A 21,259-nucleotide genomic window follows, 5' to 3' on the forward strand; every position below is an offset into this window, starting at 1 on the left:
CCTAAAAATAAATAAATAAAAATCTTTAAAAAAAAAAGAAATTGGAAAAGATGCTCCTTAAAGTCATAAAGGTCTAATTTTTTCTTCTTTTTGTTTTTTTGATTTACGTAGAATGTTGGCTCAATTAAGAAACATCAGGGAGATAAATTCAGCCAAGTGGTAAGTGACTTTTTGTTGTTGTTAAAAAGTGTTTGGCTTATTATTATGCCTTTTTTCTTGGATGGCTCCTTTTCATTTGATTAGAAAATGTTTACATCTACCATATTAAGTCTGATTTATGAAGTGGCTCTTACTTATTACAACACTAAAATTCTAATTAGTAGTGTCCATGTCAGTCACTTCCTGTTCAGACCAGTCTAGGCATTCCCCTTTGGTTTACTTTCTTTTATTTTTTTTAAATTATATTTTACTGATTATGCTACTACAGATGTCCTGATTTTTCCCCATTGCCCCCTTCACCCAGCAACCCTCACAGTCCCCCTCCATTGTTCATGTCCAGGGTCACATGTATAAGTTCTTTGACTACTCCATTTCCTACATTGTACTTTATAGCCCCATGGCTATTCTGTGACTACCTATTTGTACTTCTTATTCCCCTCACCTCTTCACCCATTCCCCAAACCCCCACCTTCCATCTTGCAACTATCAAAAGACTCTCCATACCCATGATTCTGTCTCTATTCTTGTTTGCTTAGTTTGATTTTTAGATTCACTTGTTGATAGATATGTATTTATTGCCATTTCATTGTTCATAGTTTTGATCATCTTCTTTTTCTTAAATAAGTCCCTTTAACATTACATATAATAATGATTATGTCATGATAGTTTACTTTCTTACAATATTGTGTAAGGGAGGATCTTTTTGGGTGTGGTTACTCATTTATTCCTCTCTCGTATGGTAGTTTCCTCGTGCCCTCAATAATCAAGGTTCCCTTGTTTTCATTAAGTAGTTTTATTCTGGTAAATTGGGGTCCATTTTTGTATTGGCTCAAGGCTCACTGTATTTAATATGAGGTCTAAACTGCTCTCTTTGTAGCCTGTGTCCACAGGAAGTTTTCATTTGAGATGTAAACTCTTTTTGTAACTTCCTAAAGTAAGCATGTAATTCCTTTTCTGAATTTATCCTCTCTTTTCATTTCTGCAGTTTCTAAACATGTCTGCAATGTGATCTATTCATGATCTGCACTACAGAAAAATCTTGGGAGATTGTTTTACCTTCATTAGCAATTACTCTCCCCTCTAAATTGCCTTATATCTCAAGTGCTCTGCACAGAGGATAACTGTAAAATAGACTCTTTTTAAAATCACACATTTTTCATAATAACATTTTATGTCCTTTCTTAGGAATTATGCTCCCAAATCCATTACGGTTTTTGGGAAATGGATTTTTAGGCTATATCTTTCAAGTTCTTGGATACTGTCATATTATATAAATGTAAACACAGTAGTTATAATATGATAAACCATAATAATAGTTGAAACATCTCACCATTGTTGTCCCATGGAGCTTCAGTGATAGAAACGTTTTGTATCTTCCCTTATCCTATATAGTAAACATAGCCAGATGTGGCCATTGAGCATTTAAAATACAGTTAGTGCAAATGAGAAAGTAGATTCAAAGTTTTATTTAGTTTAACTTGAACTTTAAGGTTAAAATGCCACATGCATCAAATAGTTACTATATTGAATAGAGCAGATGAGAACTCTTGCCCATTGTCCTTAGGTATCTTTAATTCATTATCAGTTGAAGTCTTTGGATTTCTTAAACAAAACATTTCTTTTTTTTTAATGGGGGGAAGGGGAGGGTTGGGTGGGTGGGCTGGAATGGGAGTAGGGGGGAGAAAAATGTACTTGAACAAGGATTAAAATAAAAAAAAAACATTTCTTTTTTTTAAGCTTTTTAAAATCACAATAAAACTGCTTATTCTTAAAAAAAAAATCCTCACCCAAGGATGTGTTTATTGATTTTAGAAAGAGAGGAAGGGAAGAGAGATAGAGAAATATTAATGTGAGAGAGAAACATCGATCAGCTGCCTCCTCTGTGCACTCCAACTGGAGATCTAACCCACAATTTGCATATGTGCCCTGACCAGGAATTGAACCTGCATCCTTTTGGTATATGGGACAATTATCGAACAACTGAGTCACCTGGCCAGGGCACTGCTTATTCTTACAATTAAACCCCTTTATCTGAACAGATTTTTAATAACCATTCAGTAGGCTTTTCTTGATATTTATTTGCTGGCAAGATTTTTATTTTCACTCAGGTATAGTTGACATTATATTAGTTTCAGGTTTACATCATAATGATTTGATACTTGTATGCATAACAAAATGATCACCACAATAAAGTTAACATATATCATCATACATAATTTTAAACTTTTTTCCTGCAATGAGAACATTTAAGATCTCTTCTCTTAGCAACTTTCAAATATGGAATACAATATTATTAATGAGGTACCATCCAGTGTCTTATCTCCCCATGAGACAAAGATTTTAGATAGACATTTGATGTTTGACCTCATAGTCCAGGGGAAGAAAAAAATTTTTTTATTTTAATTCTTTTTTTTAATATATTTTATTGATTATGCTATTACAGTTGTCCCATTTCCCCCTTCACTCCCCTCCACCCTGTACACCCTCTCCCACCCACATTCCCCCCTTTAGTTCGTGTCCATATGTCATACTTGTAAGTTCTTTAGCTTCTACATTTCCCATACTATTCTTACCCTCCCCCTATCTATTTTCAACCTACAATCTATGCTACTTATTCTCTGTACCTTTTCCCCCACTCTCCTCCTCCCACTCCCCTGTTGCTAACCCTCCATGTGATGTCTATTTCTGTGGTTCTGTTCCTGTTCTAGTTGTTTGCTTAGTTTCTTTTGGTTTTGCTTTAGGTGTAATTGTTAATCATTGTGAGTTTGCTGTCCTTTTACTATACATGTTTTTTCTTTATCTTCTTTTCTTAGATAAGTCCCTTTAACATTTCATAAAATAAGGGCTTGGTGGTGATGAACTCCTTTAACTTGACCTTATCTGAGAAGCACTTTATCTGCCCTTCCATTCTAAATGAAAGCTTTGGTGGATAGAGTAATCTGGGATATAGGTCCTTGTCTTTCATGACTTGGAATACTTCTTTCCAGGCCCTTCTTGCCTGCAAGGTCTCTTTTGAGAAATCAGCTGACAGTCTGATGGGAACTCCTTTGTAGGTGAGTGTCCCCTTATCTCTTGCTGCTTCTAGGATTCTCTCCTTCATTTTTACCGTGGCTAATGTAATTATGATGTGCCTTGGTGTGTTCCTCCTTGGGTCCAACTTCTTTGGGACTCTCTGAGCTTCCTGGACTTCCTGGAAGTCTATTTCCTTTGCCAGAATGGGAAAGTTCTCCTGTATTATTTGTTCAGATAAGTTTTCAATCTGTTGCTCTTCCTCTTCCCCTTCTGGTAGCCCTATAATGTGGATGTTGGAATGTCTAAAGATGTCCTGGAGGTTCCTAAGCTTCTCCTTGTTTTTTTTTTGAATTCTTATTTCTTTATTCTTTCCTGTTTGGTTGTTTCTTTCTTCCTTCTGGTCCACTCTTGTTTTGAGTCCCAGTTTCCTTCCCATCACTATTGGTTCCCTGTGCATTTTCCTTCATTTCTTTTATGGTAACCTGCAGTTCATCCAATTTGCGCCCCAAATCAACCAATTCTGTGAGCTTCCTGATCACCAGTGTTCTGAACTGTGCATCTGATAAATTGGCTATCTTGGTCGCTTAAAAAGATGAAACCTGGGGCATTGATTTGTTCTTCTGTTTGAGCCATCTCTCTCTTTTTGGGGCGGGGGGATCTGGTCGCACCTGTTACAGTGAGGGGTGGAGCCTTAGGTGTTCACCAGGGCTGGGCACCCCAGTCGCTAGATTGTGATGTTGTATGTGGGGGCGGGGGCGGGAGGGAGCAATGGTGGTAGCTCCATTCTCTGTGGGACCCCAGTCCCTTCTCTGGGATCCTGGGTTGCACATTCTGCCCTGCTCTACAATTGCTGCCTCACTGGGTCTCCCAGCTGCCGCTTGTGTACTCAGGGTCCACCCGCTGCAATCTTGCATGCCCCAGATGCCTTACGCGCCCCCTGTTGCCTTATGCACCGCAACCCACGCCTGGCTGCTCGTCTCCGTCCCTCCTACTGGCCTGGATGAATGGGTCTACTTCAACTTCTTGGCTGTCCGACTTCCATTCAGATAAATTCTCTGTCAGTTCTGGGTGTTATTTTGTCTCTAAATTGTTGTTGTTCCAATCTTGGTTGTGTGTGTAGGTACGGTGCGTCCACCTATGCCTCCATCTTGGCCGGAAGTCAAGAAGAAAAAATTTTTCTCAACCCTGTTTGGGTTCCTGGATGGGTTTGAAAATTAAACTGACAAATATTAACAGGAGAAAAGAATGCGGAGTTATTTAATATAAGTTTTATGTGACATATGAGCCTTCACACAAGAGTGAAGACCCAAAGAAACTGTTAAACATGAGTATTTTTATGCTTCGTTTGATGAAGAGTGGACAGTCATATAAATATGATAGGTCACTGGAATTGTAGTCAATAAGAAGGCATAAGTAAACACGGCTTGCCTCTGCACAACCACATCAAAATTACAACTGTAGAAAAACTCACCCAGAACCATCAGAAATTGAGTTGAATGGAAGTCTGACAACTATGGAATTAAAGAATCCGCATCTATCCAGAGTGGTAGTAGGCTGGAGATGTGGAGCTACTGAACACGCTGGTCCCATACCCATGTGTAGCATATAAAAATTTGGGAGGGACATCTCAGGAGCCTATGGGTCCCAGCCTTATACCAGGCCTTCCAGCACAGGGTTCCGGTGCCAGGAAGATAAGTCCCCATAACTTCTGGCTGAAGAAACTAGTGGGAATTGACTTGGTTAGAAGAAATGGCTGGATTCCCAAGAAGTTCCTGTTAAAGAACCCACAAAAGACTTACTGAGGTTCACTACTTGTGAGCTCCAGCAGTAGAGTAGCAGCTTGAAAGGCACCAGTAGCATATGGGGAGGAGCTGAAGTGTCTGCATTCAGGGCAAGAGCTGAGGGACAGCTTTCTCCTAGACACATAAGTTGACAGAGGCCATTATTCCTTTTATGAACCCTCCCCCCACAGAGCCACAGAGCCCACAGGCTGCTGCCATATCTGAGACTACATCAACCTGGCTCACAGTATTTGCCTCCCCCTGGTGATTCCCTGAGGCTTAGCCCCACCCAAGTTACAGGCCCACCCAAGCTGTTAACAGTGGCTTTTCCATATGAATGGCTTGTCTAGGTTCATGCTTCACATCTTCCTAAATCCTTTCAGACAATTAACAACCAGTTTCAGTGAGCTTCCAGCCCCCCTACCTCTGGCTAAGTGGCCTCAGGCCTGTCACTGGCAGTAGGGAGCCTAAATTCACAGCTTGGCTTTGAGAATTTCCAAGCTCAGTACAAGTAGCAGTCACCTGCAGAATGCTTTGTAGTAGATGATGCAGGGTGGCCCAAGGTAAAACAAGTGGTAGCTGACCTTGGCCTGCATCATCCAGGTAACCCTGTACACCCATTGGACAGCTACAGATCACATCAGAACACAACCACCCTATCGCTGCACAGCTGATTCGGCACGGAGGGTAGATGTTGGGGGTCAGTGGTCACAGCTAGTCCTTGCAGCTAACTGGTCTGAGTAAATCCCTCCCATTGACCTACCAACGATAATCAAGGCTCAAGTACAAGAAGAGGGTGTACATAACCCACATGTAGGGCATACCTCGTGTACCCAGCTTGGGTGAGAGGGAAGGCTGTGCCATTGAACCCTACAGGACACTTACTGCAGTAGGCCATGCTACCAAAACATGGAGTCATAGCAGCAGCTCTACCTAATACATAGAAACAAACACAGGGAGGTTGCCAAAATGAGGAGACAAAGAAACATGGCCTAAATGAAAGAACAGATCAATACTCCTGAAAAAGAGCTAAATGAAATGGAGATAAGCAATCTTTCAGATGCAGAGTTCAAAACACTGCTTATAAGGGTGCTCACTGTTTAGTGAGTATCTACAAGTATAAAAATGATCCAGGCAGAAATGAAAGATACATTAATTGAAATAAGTAACAAGGAAATAATTTACAGGGAAACAACAGTTGAGTGGATGAAGCCGAGAATCAAATCAATGATTTGGAACATAAGGAAGCATAAAACAACCAGTCAGAACAACAGCAAGAAAAAATAATACAAAACATGAAGATAGTGTAAGCAGCCTGTAGGGCAACTTTAAGTGTTCCCACATTTGCCTCATTGGGAGCTAGAAGGACGAGAGAAGAAACAAAAATTGGTAGTCCATTTGAAAAAATAATGAAAGAAAACTTCCCTAATTGGGTGAAGGATATAGACACACTAGTCCAGGAAGCACAGAGAGTCCTAAACAAGATGGATACAGAGAGGCCCACTCCAAGACACATATCACAATTAAAATGCCTAAGGTTAAAGATAAAGAGAGAATCTTAATAGCAAGAGTAAAGCAATTATCTACAGGGGACTTCCTTGAGGACTGTCAGCTGATTTCTCAAAAGAAACTTTGCAGGCTAGAAGGGATTGGCAAGAAATATTCAAAGTCATGAAAAGCAGCAACATGTAGCCAAAATTGCTCTACCCAACAAAGCTATCATTTAGAATTGAAGGGCAGAGAAAGAGCTTCCCAGACCATAAAAAACTAAAGGAGTTTGTCATCATCAGTCCATTATTATATGAAATGTTAAAGGGATTTATTTAAGAAGATCAAAACTATGAACATTAAAATGGCAATAAATATATGACTATCAACAATGAAGCTTGCAAGAAAGACAGAGACAGAATTATGGATACAGAGAGTGTTTTGATGCTTGTTAGATGGAAGCAGGGTTTGGAAGAATGGGTGAGAGGTGAGGGGATTAAGAAGTACAAATAGATAGTTACAGAATAGCCACGGGACTGTAAAGTACAGTGTAGGTAATGGAATATCCAAAGAACTTACATGCATGACCCAAGGACATGAACAATGGTGGGGGGATTGTTTGAGGAAGTAGGGGGTGCTGGGTAGAGGCAGTCAAAGGGGAGAAAATTGGGACATAATTGATAAAACCAGGGGATGTGGCAAGTCCAGTTTGTTAGGATTCTTCTCCTTTGTCCTCAGAGGTAAGGCTGGTTTGTTTTTTTTTCCCCCTGAGCACAGGAGGGTACCTTTCACCTGAAGAATTATGCCCTCTTCAGGGAAGAGTGGTAGGGCAAGGTCAGAGCTGCCTTGCTATTTTTGCTGTTTTCTCAAATTCATTTTAAAGTAGTCAAGGTGCAATATTTGGGCGTAGTACGTCCTGAATTCCTGAGTAGTTCACTTTTGTAAACCCCGAAGAAGTATAATAAAGACCTATTGGTATTTGAATTCATTTTGAGTACCTGAGTTCAAGTATATATTTATATATTGAGAAGCAATATAGTGTAAGGGCACAGAATCAGTTTCTTTTTGAAAAATAGGGATAATAGTACATTTCTTAAAAAGATATATGACAATGAAATGAGAATAATACATGTAGTTTATCTGAAGAACTTAGCACATTGCGTGGTGTTTGGTGATTGAGTAAGAGTAGTCGGATCTTTAACAAGATTTCTGGGGAAGTACTTATCCTATTGTTAATAAACGCTTTCTGAATGCCACCATATAATTTGAATCAAAAGAGTGAGAAGCAGTGCCTTGCAGAGCCATATTGGAAACTGAGGCAAAAGAAAAAATCAGTAATACTGATCCTATTTTTATTTAAAAATTAGCCATTTTGTTCATAAATGGATTGTTTTAGATTTTTAAAAAATATATATTGCATTTAAATATTAAATGTGATTAGAGGTGTTTTTTTAGAGCCTCCTTACATTTTGTGCTAGATCCATTTGCCTTTATGGCTTCAACCTAGTCCCGTGCCTGGTTAGAAGCAATCTAATAGTCTATCAAGAATTTATTATTTTACAAAGTTTTGATAACACCTAACTAGCAGTTATTCTTATTTATTAAAGTGGGCTTTTCTTGGCTAATATAATCTTAGCCTAGTTAGAATTAACCTATATACGTACGTTGTGTTCTTAATAAAATTAGCCTTGAGAATTTTTACTAGCTCAGAATTGAACCTTTCCCCCAGTTAGTTTGAAATAATGAAGTCTATACATTACTGAAGCAAGTTTTATTCTCTAGTGTATAACCTTTAACAACTGTAAGACCTGTAAGTTCTTTAGAAAATTAAAAGATAAATTTGAATTTAGAAAATTAAAATTTATGTTGAAACACAATATTCTTGACATAAATTGGAATTTCGATGTGAAGGAGTTGTGGAAAAGTTAAAGGGTGATTGATTCTGATGGCTAGTGAGGAATAACCGAAAATATCTTTGCATTCTCATTTCCCAATGAAAACTGCAAGTAGTCAGGTTCTTAATTAGGAAACAGCTCTTAGTCACAAACTAAATATCTTTGTTGTATTAGTGTGTTTTTTGTTGAGGATGAGTAAAACTCATAAAGTATGGTTCTTGTAGAATTATATAAGTGATTACTTAATGGATCATTTTGTAAAGTACAGAAGTGCTCGAGTTCAACTTGAAATTCAGTATATATAAATTGTATAGTATAGCAATGTTAAGTGCATTTCATTAAGTGTAGGAGTGGAGGTATTTATGATATAAATTGTGATAAGTGAATTAGAATAATTTTTTTTGAAAAATTATTGGTTGTGACGTGTGTGTTTTAACTAGATTTATTTTTATCTGAATATTGCAGTGTCTAAAAATGACTACAAAACGAAGTCTGTTTGTGCGGTTGGTACCCTGTCGATGCCTACGAGGGGAGGAGGAGACTGTCACTACTCTTGATTATTCTCATTGCAGTTTGGAACAGGTTCCCAAAGAGATTTTTACTTTTGAAAAAACTTTGGAGGAGCTCTATTTGGATGCTAATCAGATTGAAGAGCTTCCAAAGGTATGTGAATACAGTCATTCAAGAATTCTTTTTGGTTATTTTTATGCCTAGAATATGATATTTCTAATGTTGCCATAATGCTGCTGATATATATGTGTGCACTGTTTCCTTTTTTGTTTTTTTTTTTTAGTTTAATTTTATCTTAAGGAATGCAGCACAGTTCACATATTTTTAAAATCAAAATTTTAACCCCTGTGTCTTCATGTTAACTGCTTGAATACTTGTGGAAATATAGTCAAACCTCCGTTCTCCCATCTTGAACATTTTGGTTCTCCACCAAGTTGTTCACAGAAAAATGTCTTGGTTATCAAACAAAACTTCGGTTCTTGACTCAGCAACTCTTTTATGCTGATACCTGTATGAGCAGTCTCAGGTCTCTCTGGCAACAAGGGAGAGAATGTACCAGGAAGAGTACAATTCCGTTTTTGAACAAGTCACTTCTCAAACATTTTTCTGAAACAAATTAAGTTTGAGAACTGAGGTTCTACTATAACTTAAAATCTTGTGTGTAATTCCAGTGTTGCTGTAGCCACTAAGATATATAATAAAACTATACAACCTCTGCAGGCAGTAGACTTGACAAAGAATTGAAATTAGTTTTCTTTTTGCACTAGCTGGGTAGTTTAGTTGGGTTGGAACGGCATCCCCAATAAACTGAGGTTACAGATTTAATCCCTGGTCAGGGCACATATGAGAATCAACCAATAAATGCATATGTAAGTGGAGCAACAAACTGATATTTCTCTCTCTCTCCTCTCCATTTCCTCTCTCTAAAATCAGTTCAAAGAAAAAAAGATAATAGTTTTTTCTAATTTAAAGATACATTTAAAAAAAATTCATCACATAATTTGGTTGTTAAATACCTTAGTTGAGGTAGTATTCTGTTTACCTTATTTCATTTTGTTTGGAAAGGTTTATGAGGTCTTAATATTTCTGAAACATAGTAACAGTTAGAAGGAGCAAGTTGGTTTGTTGCCTTGAAACATCTCATATTACCAGTTTACTAGCTAAAATTTTTCAGTGACTACTTTTTTCCTTAAATCTTAATCCCTCTGTATTCTCTCTATACTCAATTTCTTGTTTTTTTATTTAATGGAAAAGCTGCAGTAGCCCTAATTTAATTGTTAGAATCATTTATTCCCCAAACAGTGTTTTTCAAACTGTGCCTGGACACATGGGTGGCTTAAAAATCAATTTAATATGTGTGCATTTCCAACTAACAGGCTCTGATTTGGACTGGCAGATTTAGAACATAAAAATACAGCATACCCAGTTAAATAATTTTGAGATAAACAATAAGTAATTTTTCAATATAAGTGTCTTATGCAATATATAGGACCTAAGTTTACTTAAAAATTATTCTTTACTGAAATCCAAATATAATCAGGCATCCTGTATTTTATCTGATAACCCTATCTTTAATGGAATAGAAAATAGAGGGTGTTGCATGTACCCATTGTTACCTGAATATTTGTTTCAGGTTTGTGTGTGTGTGCGTATGTGTGTATGTACCTACTGGATGGCTGTGTTTTGAAAAAGGCTCTTTTTTTGGTGGCCAGTAGTAAAAACATTTTAAAATCCAGTGCCATCCCAGGTTATCTTATAAAGAAATCTGTATATGGCTATGGATAAAATATTAAAGGTTGTGGTTTGCATTTTATTAATTACTTCCCTAAGTTGTGTTAAGGTGCTTTATAATGTACTTTTTCCTTCTATGTTGTTCAGCAAATAATTTATCTTTTCTAGCCAGTTCTGGAGAATGTGGAGGAAAACTAAGATTAGTCCCTTTTTCTAATCAACACCAGTAGGGCCTCAGTCAGGTTATTGTCAGAAAGAGAGAGGCTTGCTATGATAGTGCAAATAACTGAATCACTTACACCTAACAATTTTCCATTTTTGGAAGTATGCCTTAAATAGCATTCATTATTTATTATGCCATTTTGACAACCGTTTTTTGTTATTGTTTAGTTCTAAAGACTTTTACTTTTTTATACTAGTTTTACAATCAAAATAATATCAAGAGGAAGGTATAAAGATTTCCCATATACCTGTTCTGTCCCCACACATGCATGCCCTCAACCATTTTATCCACATCTCCCACCAAAATGGTACATATGTTGCAACTGAGGAACCTTGTTGAAAATCGTAATCACCCAAAGTTGCTAGTTTACATTAGGCTTTACACTTGATACCATACATTCTGTGGGTTTGGACAAATGTATAATGAATGACACATACCCAACATTCTGGGGTCAAACAAGATTATTTGCACTATCCTAAAAATCCTCTGTGCTCTATACAGGTATCTTGGTATGAAATTTAGAAGTGGCCCATTTACCTATTACTTTTGGTAAATATATTTTAAGGTCACAGTTAATTATTGTAATTTTAGCAAAACAAAATATTTGCTTCCATTTTTATTTCATTCTTCCATATCAGAATTCTTTATTTTGAGTAATTTTATTTATTTTTATTATTTTTAAAATGTTAATTGATTTTTAAAATGTTAATTGATTTTTAGAGAGAGGGAGCAAGGGAGAGAGTGTAAGAGAAAAACAACAATTTGTTGTTCCACTTATGCATTCATTGGTTGCTTCTTATATGTGCCCTGACTGGGGATTGAATGTGCAACCTTGGTGTGTTGGGACGCTGCAACCAACTTAGCTACCCAGCCAGGGCTATTTTAACTAATTTTAGCTCAATTGTATTTACTTTAATTAATGTAAATTTTTATTTTGCAAATAAGGGTGCTTGAAATACAAACTACAAAATTTACAATATTTAACAACCACTTACTTTTTAACTACCTCAACAGAGAATACAGCCATATACTTATTCTCACTAAGTGCATTTTGCTTCGGGTAGAAGTTTGAGGATGGTAAATCATTCTGAGTAGTTCAGTTGAGTTCAGATTCTTAAGAGCATAAAACAATAAGAAATTTTCCCTGGTATTTGTGTACGTATAACTCATTCACTTTTAAATAATATATTTATTTGTATAAAGGTTAATAAATGAAATATTTAAGGAAACTTAAACAATCACAGTTCTTTCTTTCCTTGTTTCAATAGCAACTTTTTAACTGTCAATGTCTACACAAACTGAGTTTGCCAGACAATGATTTAACAACACTACCAGCATCTATTGCAAATCTCATTAATCTCAGGGAACTGGATGTCAGCAAGAATGGTAAGATTCCCATGTGCGCTCCCCCCACCCCCCACCCCCCCCGCCCTCACTTTTTGTACTTGGGAACATGTTACGTTATTAAGATTTCTATTGTGTTTTAACAAAAAATAAAAAGTCAGATTATAATATGTTGTAATATTAGCTTCCCTATATATAAAATTATGTATAAGTGATCTCTGTAAGCAAGGTAGAGAATTAGTGTAAAAGAATTAAAATGACCTTTTAGTTAAAATGCTGTGATATTTGTATGTATATATTCATATATCCTTAAATTTATATATTCAAATTTTTGCCCTGTTGATTGTAATGATGAGAAACTAGTAACGACTGTAATGTCCATTGTTGAAGTTTGATATATCAATACTGTAGCTCCATTATTTACAGTGTACCTAAAAGGAAAAAATTGTGCAACATTATAAATGAATTGAACATAAATAAGTTATTTAATTTATTGAGAGGCCACTCTGTACCAAGTACTTTATTGGGAGTTAAAAATGCAGTTAAGGACAAAATATAAAAAAGATATGATTGCTATTCTCCTGGGATGTATAGTCGTGGTTTAGTTTGATACACATTTAAGAAAGTGAAAGATTTATTTCAAAATGTTAAGTGCTACCTTAACATGGGGTGAGAAAGAAGTAGACACTTGAAAGTTTTAGAATGAGCGTGAATTTCTTTTATAATTACAAAAAAGGGGAAAATAACAAGGATAAATTTTAAATGCTCTGCCCAAAGATGACTTCAATGAATACTCAATTCTCAGTCATATTTAATAATTCTTCATGACAATTGGAGAAAATCTTTATAAACAAGCCTCAAAAAATTAGTGCAGTAGTGCTAGGAAATACCTGGTAATCATATATATATATATATATCTCATAGTCATTGGTTCTAAAGTTACTTTTTGTTTTGATGATGTGAGCATCCAGCAGTAAACCTAGCATGCCAGTTTTCCTAAATTTCAAGACTCATTATGAAAACCACTTTAGGAAAGATTAAAAGAGTCATCCTGTCTTCAAAATTAACAGTTAACTTTGGCAAATGAAATGACCACTGTGTCTACCTATCTCCATAAAAAAATAAAAGTTACTTTAAAATAAACTATATAAGCCCTGGCTGGCGTAGCTCAGTGGATTGAGTGCAGCTGCGAACCAAAGCATTGCAGGTTCGATTCCCAGTCAGGGCACATGCCTGGGTTGCAGGCCACGGCCGCCAGCAACTGCACATTGATGTTTCTCTCTCTCTCTCTCTCCTTCTCCCTCCCTTCCCTCTCTAAAAATAAATAAATAAAATCTTTTTTAAAATCTTAAAAAAATAAATATATAAATTTATTGAATACCTTCATTTACTGAATCCTAATATCTTAGTTGTGGGCAAACCATATCAAACAATTGTATATTTTGTAGGAAAATGATTAAATGAACACTTTAGTTTTAAGAAATAAATTCTTTAAGGAGGATTTCTATATGTGTATATAATGTATTTATATTCACTATAGGTTCAGTTTAGTCTTACAGTAATTAGTGTCCTATTGAGTTTCAGTTGTCAATAACCAATAAATTTTAGGTTTAAAGGTAATTTGGTTGACCTTTGAACAATGTGGGGCTTGTGGGGCTTAGGGGTCTTGACCAATCTTACAGTCATGTATAACTTTATTTTGCCCTCTGCATATGTGAATTCTAAACTGCAGATTGAAAGTACGTATATTTAACCTTTTTAAATGAGTCATTTAACTTTGCAGTTAAAAAATGTTCTGTTATATATTGTGTTTTAAATAAAAATGTTCTTAATTATTACATGATTGAACTCATTTATATCCTTTTTCTCCAACTTATTTTTTTGTGTAAAATAAAATAATATTCATCAATAAAAATGAATGAAATCTTGCCCTTTGCAACAATATGGATGGACCTAGAGGTTATTTTGCTGAGTGAAATAAGTCAAAGACAAATGCCGTATGATTTCACTTATATGTGGAATCTTAAAAAATCAAAACAAACAGATGCGTGGATAATAGAGAAAAGCTGATGGTTGCCAAATGGGAGGGGTTTGCAGGGTGGGAATAAAAAAAGATGGCTCTAGGGAGCCTGATTAAAATTTGGTCAAGGAGAGTGTCACCAGCCATTTGGAGCAGAGTGTCACTAGTTGATTCTGGAGAGATAAGCAGGGAAAATATAAAATAAAACAAAAATAAAGTTAGCTAGTTGTACTGAAATTGCCTTTATTCCCTGTAAAACCATTAGGAAGCAGGTTCCTAGGATAGCTATAAAAGGGAGCCGAAATATACTTGTAGTAAACAATGGGAGAACACTATTATGGACTCATTTTTATTTCTGTCGAAGCAACATTCTGTACGTCTGCTCCATGTATTTAAGTGAATGATTATCAATCAAGCACTATGAAAATCCATTGTACACAAATTAATTAAAAACTCTACCCAGCTTGCAAGAAAATGACAGTCTTACTGTGGAGCCCCTTAGTAATCATTAGCTCCATCGCATGATTAGTTGACAAGTGAAACAAAGGAATTAGATTAATATACACTTGGGGTGGTAGACACAGAATACAATATGCAGATGATGTATTATAGAATTGTACCTCCAAAAACTATATATATATATTTTTTAAAACCCTCACCAAAGGATATGTTGATTGATTTTGGGGAGGAAGAGGAAGAGAGAAATTCAAGGGAGTATGTAGAGAAACAGGGAGAGAGAGAAACCTCTATCAGTTGTCTCCTGTAAACACTCTACCAGGGATCAAACTTACAATGTAAGTATGTGCGTGCCCTGAGTGGGGATTGAATCCCCAACCTTTTGGTGTATGGGATGACAGCCGAGCCACCTGGCCAGGGCCTGAAACCTGTGTAATCTTATTAACCAGTGTCACTCCAGCAAATTCAATTAAAAAAATTTTTTTAACAAAATTAAAAATAAAGAGCTAGATAAAATTTAGACTGAAAAAAAAAAAAAGAACAGCATACAATAAATTGTAGCACAGAGCATTCTAGGACTAAGTGTCAAGAAAGGTCTAAATTAAGCATAAGGAGGAATTATTGGATCAGAATGTCACTTCCCTGCACCAGTGTTTTCCCAGCTTGTAGAATACTGATGTAGTAGTAAGTGATCAGGAAATAATTGCTAAATGAAAAAATGCTCAACACAAGGAGGGCCCTACATAAAATCAATGAGGGATGGAATAGTCTAGACTGATATAAATAATAAACCACCACATAACAAATGCTACTGTATACCATGTATTATCATAGTAAGAAAAAAGGTTAGTAAATGAAAGTATTTATCAAATTTTGAAGCAATTTACATTTTTAGTATTCAGATGACCACCAGTTTAGAGATGGACAGGAGTTGATCCATCTCTAAAAGTGGAGGACTACCCAAAAAGAACCCAGAATTATCTTCTGGAGGTGGGCCCCTTGTAGCACAGGCTTCCCCACTGGGTGAGTGTTCTAGGAACCCATCTGTATCAGTGCACCAGTTGGCACTGTGTTGAGAGGCTGCAGTGAAATTTTTTAGACTCTTTCAATGCATTTGCCTATTTCATGATATGTGATACGGGAGTGCACTTGGCCACACCACCCTGAGTGTTCAGCAGTTTTGACCCAAAACAGCCCTGTGTTCTACCGCCCCTACTCATCCAGTTTCACCACAGCAAGTTTTTTTTTATTTCCTTGGATGAAAAAAAGTCCTCAAAGGGGAAGGTTCTGCTGATGTGAAAGAAGTGAAACAAAAAACTGTAGAAACACTAAAAGGCATCAAAATTGATGAGTTCAAAAACCCTTTTCAGTGGTGGAAAAAAACATTTTGACAGGTGTATTGCATCAAATAGTATTTGAAAGGTGACTGAAGTTTAAACATGTAAGAATAAATACACAGTTTTATAAATAATTCTGTTTTGGGGGGGTTTCCCTTCATATTCTAGGAATTGAAGTCAGTAAATACATTGCTAGTAATCTTTTAAAGCAGAAAACTGATGAGTATTTCAAAATTACTTGCTTAGTGTACACTTGTTACTATATGTCTGAAAGCTCATGATAATTTAGAATTACTAATTTCAGAAATACTGATGGGTTACTTTTAAACCATATTATGATGTAAAGGACTTTATAATTTGAAAAATACAGAGCATTCATTTGTATTTATGGAAGATGATACAAGCATTACTTTCCATTAAATATTAAAATTATAGAAGTCTAATAGAAATCTTGAAATTATTCTTTTCCTATATAAATTTTTTTTAAGATTTTATTTATTTTTAGAGAGGGAGGGGGGGGGGGAGAGAGAGAGAGAGAGAGACAGACAGACAGACAGACAGACATTAATGTGCGGTTGCTGGGGGTTATGGCCTGCAACCCAGGAATGTACCCTGGCTGGGAATCGAACCTGGGACACTTTGGTTCCCAGCCCGCGCTCAATCCACTGAGCTACGCCAGCCAGGGCTTAAATTTTTTGATTAATAGAATATACTGTAGTCTTTATCTTTAGTCTTACTTTCCTCACATTTTATTAGGTACTAAAAATATAGCTCTTGGAATAATCTTTTATTCCTTGAAATAATCTTAGAATATTTCAAGATAATTTACAGACTTTAATCACAGCCAAAGAAATGAGATATTGAAGTTTTAAAAATGAAGTGGGGTGCTAGGGAGATCAGTGTAGAATGTCCTTCCCCTGCCCTCCCTCTAAATGTGGAATGTCTTATATTTTAAAAAGTGTATGGGAAGAATTATACACCATATCCAATAAGGCTGGTCCAGTATTTGAAAATTAAACAGTGTAATTCACCACATCATTAGGCATATAACTAACTCAGTAATTCTATTCTTTGGTATTTATTCAAGAGAAATGAAATATATATCCATAGAGTGATTTACAAAACAAATGCTCTTAGCAAATTTTTCATAATCCAAACTCTTTTTTTTTCCTTGTTCTTCTTATCTCCTACATCTGCCCTGGAAACACTATTGCCACTAGGTTTCCCTTACGCCTGCAGCCATTCCCATTGAAAATAGAGTCAATTTAGCAAAGGGCTGTTATTTTAATGTACCCTCAATTATCACTTGAGAAAAATTGTTACTTGAAGGACTGATAAGAATTTAACTCCTAAAGAATAAGAGTCAGTAACCTTAAATATTTTGCGTGTAAATGAATAAGAGAAAAGGAAGAAAATAAGTGTAAAATTACGGATGTTATTATTGGTAGGTAAGTCACATTTAGCAAGTAGTTGTTGTACCAAGGTACAATATACAATACTAGATTATATTACTTAGAATAGGAAGCAAACAGATATTAATTCATTGTGTAAATGCCCTAAAATGTATAGTTCAGGTATTTGTTAAATTCCAGTGTAAGAGGAGTGCTTTATAGAGCCTGACTCCAATTTTGAGACTTGTAATAGAGTTATCAGGTTTTTATTTTACCACTAAGAAAATTTCTTCGTTCCTCATACCCTCTAAAATGAACATCTCTCATATCCATTATTTTTTAAAACATGACTTTTCCTCAAAGGAAATAGAATGAGTGTTAAAGAGCAACTAAATTTCAATACTTAGATGAAATAAAAAATAAATTTCCGAAGTCAACTGAAGATGTAGAAAACTGAAAAGACAATGACTACAGTAGTAAATCAGATTATAGGGAGAAAAATATGAGGCTTAGCTTTAGGAACAAGTTTGACTAAACTTTCATGGAATGGGATATCTGTAATTTATAAAACTATTCTAGAGGTTAGAGAAGGGGGAAGTGTGCAACTCAGTTTATAAGAGTGATAAACTTTTAATTATATTTTACTGATTATGCTATTAGAGTTGTCCTGATTTTTCCCTCTTTGCCCTCCTCTACCCAGTACTCCCTACCCCCTCAGGCCATTCCCCCACCATTGCTCACATCCCTGGGTCATATGTATAATAAGTTCTTTACTCCATTTCCTATACTGTACTTTATAGCCCTATGGCTATTCTATAACTACCTATTTGTAATTCTTAATTCCCTCACCTCTTAACCCATTACCCCAAACCCCACTCCCATCTGGCGACCATGAACGTGCTCTCTGTATCCATGATGCTGTCTCAGTTCTTCTTGTTTGCTTAGTTTGTTTTTTAGATTCAGTTGTTGTTACATATTTTTTTTGCCATTTTATTGTTCATAGTTTTGAGCATCTCCTTTTTCATCAGTAAGTCCCTTTAACATTTCATATAATAATGGTTTGGTGATGATGAACTCCTTTAGATTTTTCTTGTCTGGGAAGTTTTTTATCTGCCCTTTGTTTCTAAATGATAGCTTTGCTGGGTAGAGCAATCTTGGCTGTAGACCCCTGCTTTTCATGATTTTGAATATTTCTTGCCAATCCCTTCTAGCCTGCAAAATTACTTTTGAGAACTCAGCTGAAAGTCTTATGGGAACTTCCCTGTAGGTAACTAACTGCTTTTCTCTTGCTGCTTTTAAGATTCCCTCTTTGTCTTTAACCTTTGGCATTTTAATTATGATGTGTCTTGGAGTGGGCCTCTTTGCATCCATCTTGTTTGGGACTCTCTGTGCTTCCTGGGCTTAACATGTCTATTTCCTTCACCCAATTAGGGAAGTTTTCTTTCATTATTTTTTCAAATAGATTTCCAATTTCTTGCTCTTAATTTTTTTCCTACATCCCTATAAGGTGGCTGTTAGACCTCTTGAAGTTGTCCTAGGTGCTGCTTATACTATCCTCATTTTTTTGGATTCTCTTTTTCTTGTTGTGCTGATTGGTTGTTTTTTGTTTCTTTATGTTCCAGATCATTGATTTTGACTCTTGGATTCATCTACTCTACTGTTGTTTCCTATAAATTGTTCTTTATTTCAATGAATGTATCCTTCATTTCTGACTGGATCTTTTCTGTGCCGTTGAGATCCTCAGTATATTTTTTGAGCATCCTTATAACCAGTGTCTAGAACTCTACATCTGATAGATTGGTTATCTCTATTTTGTTTAATTCTTTTTCTGGAGTTTTGATCTGTTCTTTCATTTGGGCCATGTTTCTTTGTCTCCTTGTTTTAGCAGCCTCCCTGTGTTTGTTTCTATGTATTAGGTAGAGCTGCTTTGACTCCATGTTTTGGTAGCTTGGCCTAATGTAATAGGTGTCCTGTAGGGTCCAGTGGCACAGCCAGCCCTATCACCCTAGCTGGGTACTTGAGGTGCGCCCTTTGTGTGGGCTGAGTATACCCTCCTAATTGAGCCTTGGTTGCTGTTGGCAGATCAGTGGGAGGGATTTATCCAGGCCAGTCACCTGCAAGGACTGGCCGTGACCACTAACCACCAACGTCAGCCCCCTGTGAAGGATCAGCTATGCATGGGCATGGTGGTGGTGCTTTTGTGGTCTGTAACTGTCTACTGTGTATGCTGACCGTGAGACTTCCAGGGTAGTGCAGGCCAAGGTCAGCCAACACCTGTGTTTTGCCTGGGGTCACTCTGTCTGAGCTATAAAGCAATCTGAGATGGCTGCTACTTGTGCTGGGCTGGGAGATTCCCAGGCAAAGCCAAACTATGAATCTAGCTGCTGCTGCCAGTGCTGGGTCTGAGGCTCACTGAGGCCAGCTGTTGATTGTTTGTTTGAGAGGATTTAGAAAGTTGTGCAGCATGAGTCAAGAACAGCCATTCATTTGGAAAAGCAGCTTGGGTGGGGCCATAAATTGTGTGGAGAGGAACTTTGGGGATCTCCAAGACAGGTCAAACAGTGTTAGCCAGGTTGATGGAGTCTCAGATAAGGCTCCAGCTTGCTGGTTCTGTGGTAGCAGGGGTTTAGAAAAGGGACAATTTCCTCCTCTCACCTCTATGCCAGACCCTTCAGTTTCTCTTAGTGTGCCATAGGTGCTTTTCAAGCCTGCCATTCTGGTGCTGGAGCCCAGAGGGAGTGAGTCTGAGTTGGTGAGTCTGTGTGTGGGTTCTTTAATAGGAGCTACTTGGGTCTCCAGAAATTTCTTCCATTGACTCAATCCCTGCTGATTTTTGCAGCCAGAAGTTATGGAGACTTATCTTTCTGGCACTGGAACCCCCGGGAGGGGGGATTGGTGTGGGGCTGGGATTCCTTGCTCCCGAAATATCCCTCCCAAATTTTTATCCATCACATCTGGGTAAGGGACCAGCCTGTTCTGTGTCTGCACGCCTCCTACCATTGTGGGTGGATGTGGTTTCTTAAATTCCATAGTTATCAGGCTGCTCTTCAGCTCGATTTCTGATGGTTTGGAGTGGTGGTTGTTCTTATATTTAGTTGTAATTTTGGTGTAGTTGTACAAAAAGGTGGGCCATGTCTGCCTATAATGCCATCTTTACTGGAAATCTTGCCAAGAGTGATAAACTTTAATAATAAAACTAAATAGAGACTGTTTAAAGTGAATTTTTGAGAGTCCTGCTGGGATGACATAGATGGTTCTGCAGTAGATCTGACCTCTCACCAGGCTAGCCCAGGCACCTGCAGGCGTGTTCTCTCACGACAATGCAGAGAACCTGAGAACAGTGGGAATTAGCCAGGGCCTTTTTTGAACACTTGATTTCATCAACTTTACTGAAGTGTCATTGGCTACAGCAGAACATATGGTTGGGCTCAGATTTAGATTAGTGAAATTATACTTCCCATTTAAAAAAACTTTTGTATTGAATTTATTGGGGTTACATTGGTTAATAAAATTGTGTTGATTTAATGTGTAATACTTCACATTTTGATGGAAGAGGCTAGAACATCAAATTGCAGAGTTGAATGGGGAATGAGGCCATTAATGTAATCCATCTATCGCACGTATGTAGAAAATGACAGAAACTGCGCGGTATGACCGATACAGAGGGAAAGCTTAAAGGTGTGACAGAAACATAACCATGTGAGAATTTGCAGTATGACAGAGGTACCTCTACAAATCAATGGAATAATGAAAACAGATTTTATAAATATTGGTGCAATGAATTTACACAGGAAAAATTCTCTTTAAAAATAGAGATTTCACAGTATATACTAAAATAAATTGCAAATGCATTAAGGACAGTAATATAATACAGAAAATTACAATTACACAGTAGAGGACTTAGTGTAGAAA

General features: G+C 36.7%; 1 protein-coding gene across 10 annotated transcripts in view; it reads left to right on the top strand.

The window, feature by feature from the left end:
* Positions 1-21,259, top strand: part of ERBIN (erbb2 interacting protein) — a 117,256-nt gene that overhangs the window by 41,885 nt on the left and 54,112 nt on the right. For 8 of the 10 annotated variants that reach the window (XM_028510176.2, XM_028510181.2, XM_036020351.1 and 5 more), the window contains 3 exons: positions 112-159; positions 8,801-8,998; positions 12,068-12,185. In XM_028510176.2, the coding sequence (XP_028365977.1) occupies positions 8,810-8,998; positions 12,068-12,185 (307 nt within the window). In that variant the 5' untranslated portion in view covers positions 112-159; positions 8,801-8,809. Of the gene's footprint in view, positions 1-111; positions 160-2,130; positions 2,152-8,800; positions 8,999-12,067; positions 12,186-21,259 lie in introns of those variants that run through there. The other 2 variants (XM_036020345.1, XM_036020346.1) reach the window with 2 other exon arrangements.

Source organism: Phyllostomus discolor, chromosome 3 (assembly GCF_004126475.2).
Source record: "Phyllostomus discolor isolate MPI-MPIP mPhyDis1 chromosome 3, mPhyDis1.pri.v3, whole genome shotgun sequence".
Lineage (NCBI taxonomy): Eukaryota > Metazoa > Chordata > Mammalia > Chiroptera > Phyllostomidae > Phyllostomus > Phyllostomus discolor.